The sequence below is a fragment of the Elephas maximus genome, chromosome 4 (assembly GCF_024166365.1).
Source record: "Elephas maximus indicus isolate mEleMax1 chromosome 4, mEleMax1 primary haplotype, whole genome shotgun sequence".
NCBI lineage: Eukaryota > Metazoa > Chordata > Mammalia > Proboscidea > Elephantidae > Elephas > Elephas maximus.
In genome coordinates, this window is record NC_064822.1 from 113,589,597 (window position 1) to 113,593,855 (window position 4,259).

At 37.6% G+C, this 4,259-nt stretch overlaps 1 protein-coding gene across 1 annotated transcript; it reads right to left on the minus strand.

Annotated features, from left to right (window-relative positions):
- Positions 1-373: 373 nt before the first annotated feature.
- Positions 374-1,312, minus strand: LOC126076402 (olfactory receptor 6C2-like). Its single transcript, XM_049884933.1, has one exon. The coding sequence runs from the start codon at positions 1,310-1,312 to the stop codon at positions 374-376; it is 939 nt and encodes a 312-aa protein (XP_049740890.1).
- Positions 1,313-4,259: the final 2,947 nt, after the last annotated feature.

The window sequence follows — 4,259 nt, forward strand, 5'->3', positions numbered from 1 at the left end:
CTAAACAACTAGCAGCCCCATGGATAAAAAGACATCTCGATCTGCTCCCATAAAGATTTCAGCATAGGAAACTCCATGGGGTAGTTCTGCTCTGTCCTGTAGGTTCGCTATGAGTCACAATCAACTCTATGACACACATCAAGAAATGTTAATTTAGTTGCATATTAGGAAGAGATAAAAGAGTTTGGTAATTTCAGGACTGTAGAGAAATGCTCATCTTCATAACGTTGGGTACTTCAGAATCCTTTCTTAGACTTCAATCTCAACTCTCTTTAATTGTCTTCATTAGCACCCACAACTCTCAAAGCACAAATTTCCACCTACATTCTGATGGTTTATCTTTTCTTTCAATTTGAGCTCCCAATATGCGACTCTATTCCTTCTTTGAAAGAAATGCAAATCTTCTGAGGATGTCATTGAAAGACTGCTTTACTTGCTTATTTCTCAGGGTGTAAATGAAGGGGTTCAACAAAGGGGCAACAGATGTAGCAAGCAGAGAAACTGCCTTATTAATGGCCACTTCATCCTTTGCTGAAGGTTTGATATAGATGAATATATAGCTGCCATAGGTGACAGAAACCACAATCATGTGCGATGAACAGGTGGAGAAGGCTTTCTTCCTTTGCTGGGCAGAGGGAAATTGTAGAGTCATCCTAATAATATACATGTAGGACAGAACTACACACACAAGGGTCATTATGAAGGTCACCACAGCACAGACTATAACAACCTGCTCTATGAACCATGTATCTGAACATGAATTCTTCAGTATTGGAGAAGCATCACAGTAAAAATGGTCAATGACAGAGTCACAAAATTCCAGATGGAGGCTCAAATTAAGGAACGGAAGGATAATCAATAGTCCAGACACCCAACAACAGAGGATGAGAATCCTGCAGACTCTGTTGTTCATGATGGTCACGTAATGCAGCGGTTTGCAGATGGCCACATAGCGGTCATAGGACATGACGGCCAAGAGAAAAAATTCTGTAGCTCCAAAAAGGACAATAAAAAATATCTGGGTGAAGCATGCTTTGACAGTGATGGTTCTATCCCCAGATGATATAATGTGCAGGTATTGGGGGACACACGCAGTTGTGAATGTGATTTCTATAAAGGAGAAATTTTGAAGAAAAAAATACATAGCTGTTTTTAGATGAGAATCCACTAAGATGAGATAAATGATAGTCAGATTTCCAATTACACTTAACATATATGTGATAAACAGGTAGATGAAAACCAAAATCTGTAGTTGTGGGTCATCTGTCAATCCCAGTATGGTGAATGTTGTTACTGCAGAGTGGTTTCTCATCGCTGACTTCACACTATTGCATGCTCTTCCCATAAAGTCACAGAAATTGTATCTAAGGAACAATGTCAAAATATGACAGGCTCAAACAGTGACAAATAAGTCCCAATTAATCTCACTCATATGCATTTCCTTCAATTACTTGATCATCATTCTTCAATGAGGTGCTGCCTCAACTCTACTGAAATGTACAACAGGGAAGCTAAGTTTATTGCAAATTTTCCTGAAAATTACTGTTATCTGAATTGTCTCAAATTTTCTACGTTCTCCAATTCATAGCAATACTTCCAAATACTTTACATTCGAAGTCCATACTTTGCATGTGACTTCCCCCATTGGAGTAGGTGTTATTCTCTTGAGATGTACTTTGATGGGTCGTATCCTCTTTATTCTCCCAAAAGTTTTGTACTCAAGAGCTGAATACCAAAATTCCTTTGTTTTAAGCTATGCTATTGATAAAAATTCAACTGCATTGAGGATTGTCATAATACTGTACAAGGACTCCAAATTCTTCATCTAGTGAACTAGGCAATTTTTAAAAATCAAGGTACATTTCTACCAGAAAACAGCCACTGACTTTCTCTAAGTTTTGGGGGTATTCTCTTTATTTTCCATCTTGTTCACAGCAGAGATGATTTGGATGCATACAATTTGAGTAAAGTATGACTGCTGAAGGATATCATTGCATATGTTATTTTCATACCTGTTGTTATGGCAGGAATGAACAACCTGCTATATTCAGATGACATAACCTTGCTTGCAGAAAGTGAAGAGGACTTGAAGAAGTAACTGATGAAGAGCAAAGATTACAATATGGATTACACCTTAATGTAAAATATAATTCTCACAACTGGACCAATAAGCAACATCATGATAAACGGAGAAAATACTGAAGTTGTCAAGGCTTTCATTTTACTTGCATCCATAATTGATACCCATGGTAGTAGCAGTTAAGAAATCTAACAACGTATTGCATTGGGAAAATCTGCTGCAAGAAACCGTGTTAGTGTTAAAAGGAAAAGATGTGACTTTGATGACTAAGGTGTGCCTAACCCAAGCCCATGGTATTTCCAATTGTTTAATTTGCATGCAAAAGCTGGATAATGAAAAAGGATAGACAGCAAATGATAGAGTAAATGGAAGTAAAAGTTAAAAATAGGTGAATCTTGGTATTGGTGAGTTCTTGGTACTATTATTATTTTTGCAAGTTTTCCTAAATTTGAAATTGTTTCCAAATTAAAACATAAAACCTTCCACTGCCCTTTACTGCAAATCACCTCATTTTTCCACTCCATTTAATTGCAAACTTTCCCCAAAGAGTTACCTCCAGTCACTATTGAATTTCTTGCTTTCCGTCCACTCTTCCTACTTAAATCTGGCTTCTACAAATCAACTTGATGGAACTGGGTTTTTTGGGTTTTACCCTGCTGTGCCATCAAAAATTACCTTTTCTTATCAAAGTCACCAGTCTCCCCATTTATCACATCAAGCATACACACCTCAATCTTCACATTTTTAGAACTCTCAACTACATTTAAACATTTTATCTTCAAACATTTGCTACCTCACTCTTAAGATTTTCTTTGTAACTCGCTGGTTGCTCCTATCCAGTGTCCTTTCCTTATACCCAACTTACTTACAAATCCATCAATGCCTCCATCCTGCGCCCTCTGGCTTCATATCTATGCTCTGTTCCCAGGTGCTCCTGTCCAATCACATGATTTAAATAACATCCAATTCTTAATGATGCCCAAATATATACTTACATATTGCATCCTTAGTATTCATCTGCATGTCAAAGGCTTATTTCAAACATAGCATACACAAATAGAAACTCTTGTGCTCCCCACCAAGCTTTTCCTCCCCTTGATCGCAGAAAATAGCAACTCCATTAGCCCAGTTGCTGAAACCAAAAACTTAAGAAACATGCTTAGTTCTTTCCTTTCTCTCATTCCAACACCCAGTACATCAGCAAATACTATTTGTTCTACACTGAAATGCCTCCTTAATCCAACCACAACTCACAACTAGACTAAAACCCCAACATCTCTCCTAACTCATCTCTCTGTTTCCCTTCCAGATCCCACCTAAAACTATTTCCTTCATGGTAGCTGGAGAGACTTTTAAAACACGTATATCAGGCCATGTCTCTTCCCTAATTCAAAATGTAGCAATAGGTTTCCTAAACTACAGCCTACTAGCCACTTCCTATAATTCTCACTTTCTTTCACCACACGCTAGTTCCCTGGCTTACTCTCTGATCTTCAAAACAGCCCACTTCTCTGTCTTTTGAGCCATTGCACATACTGAGCACTCCGCCTGGATTTCTCTTCTCCTGTCTCTGCAGTCCTGAATCCTTCTTGTTACTGTGGGCTCAGCTCAAATATCACCTGCTCATTGGTCTGACCACTGAATTTGATGACATCCCCCCACCATTAACTCACTCATTTTACAACAGAATGCTTTTATTTCCTTCCTAATAGTCCTCATTGCCTGGAATTATCTGTCTCCCCCTTCTCTAGTATCAACTAAAATAGAAATTAACTTGGGCAAGAAAATTAAATAACTTATTCTCTCCTCTATACCCAGCACTGAGAAGTGTCTGGGAGATAGTTGAAGCATGATAAATGTTTGCTGAATTAATGAATTTTAATCTTCTACAACTGGATTCCGTTCAACAGAATATACTAAATATAAACAAAGCAATGATTCATGAGAGTAGGATATCTTACTTTTGGTTTGAGAACATTTTAGGAGAAAGGTAAGCAAAACAGAACTTTTCATGGAATGGTTTGTTTTGTTTTGTTTTCAGTGTCTCTTAAATTATATTTTTAATTGACCAACCATACCCACTCCGATGAAGAGGAAAAATGACCAAATTCTCACTGAAATTTCCTCCATGCCTTATCTGCCAAGCACAATTTCTTTCTACTCAATTTATCTGTCAATG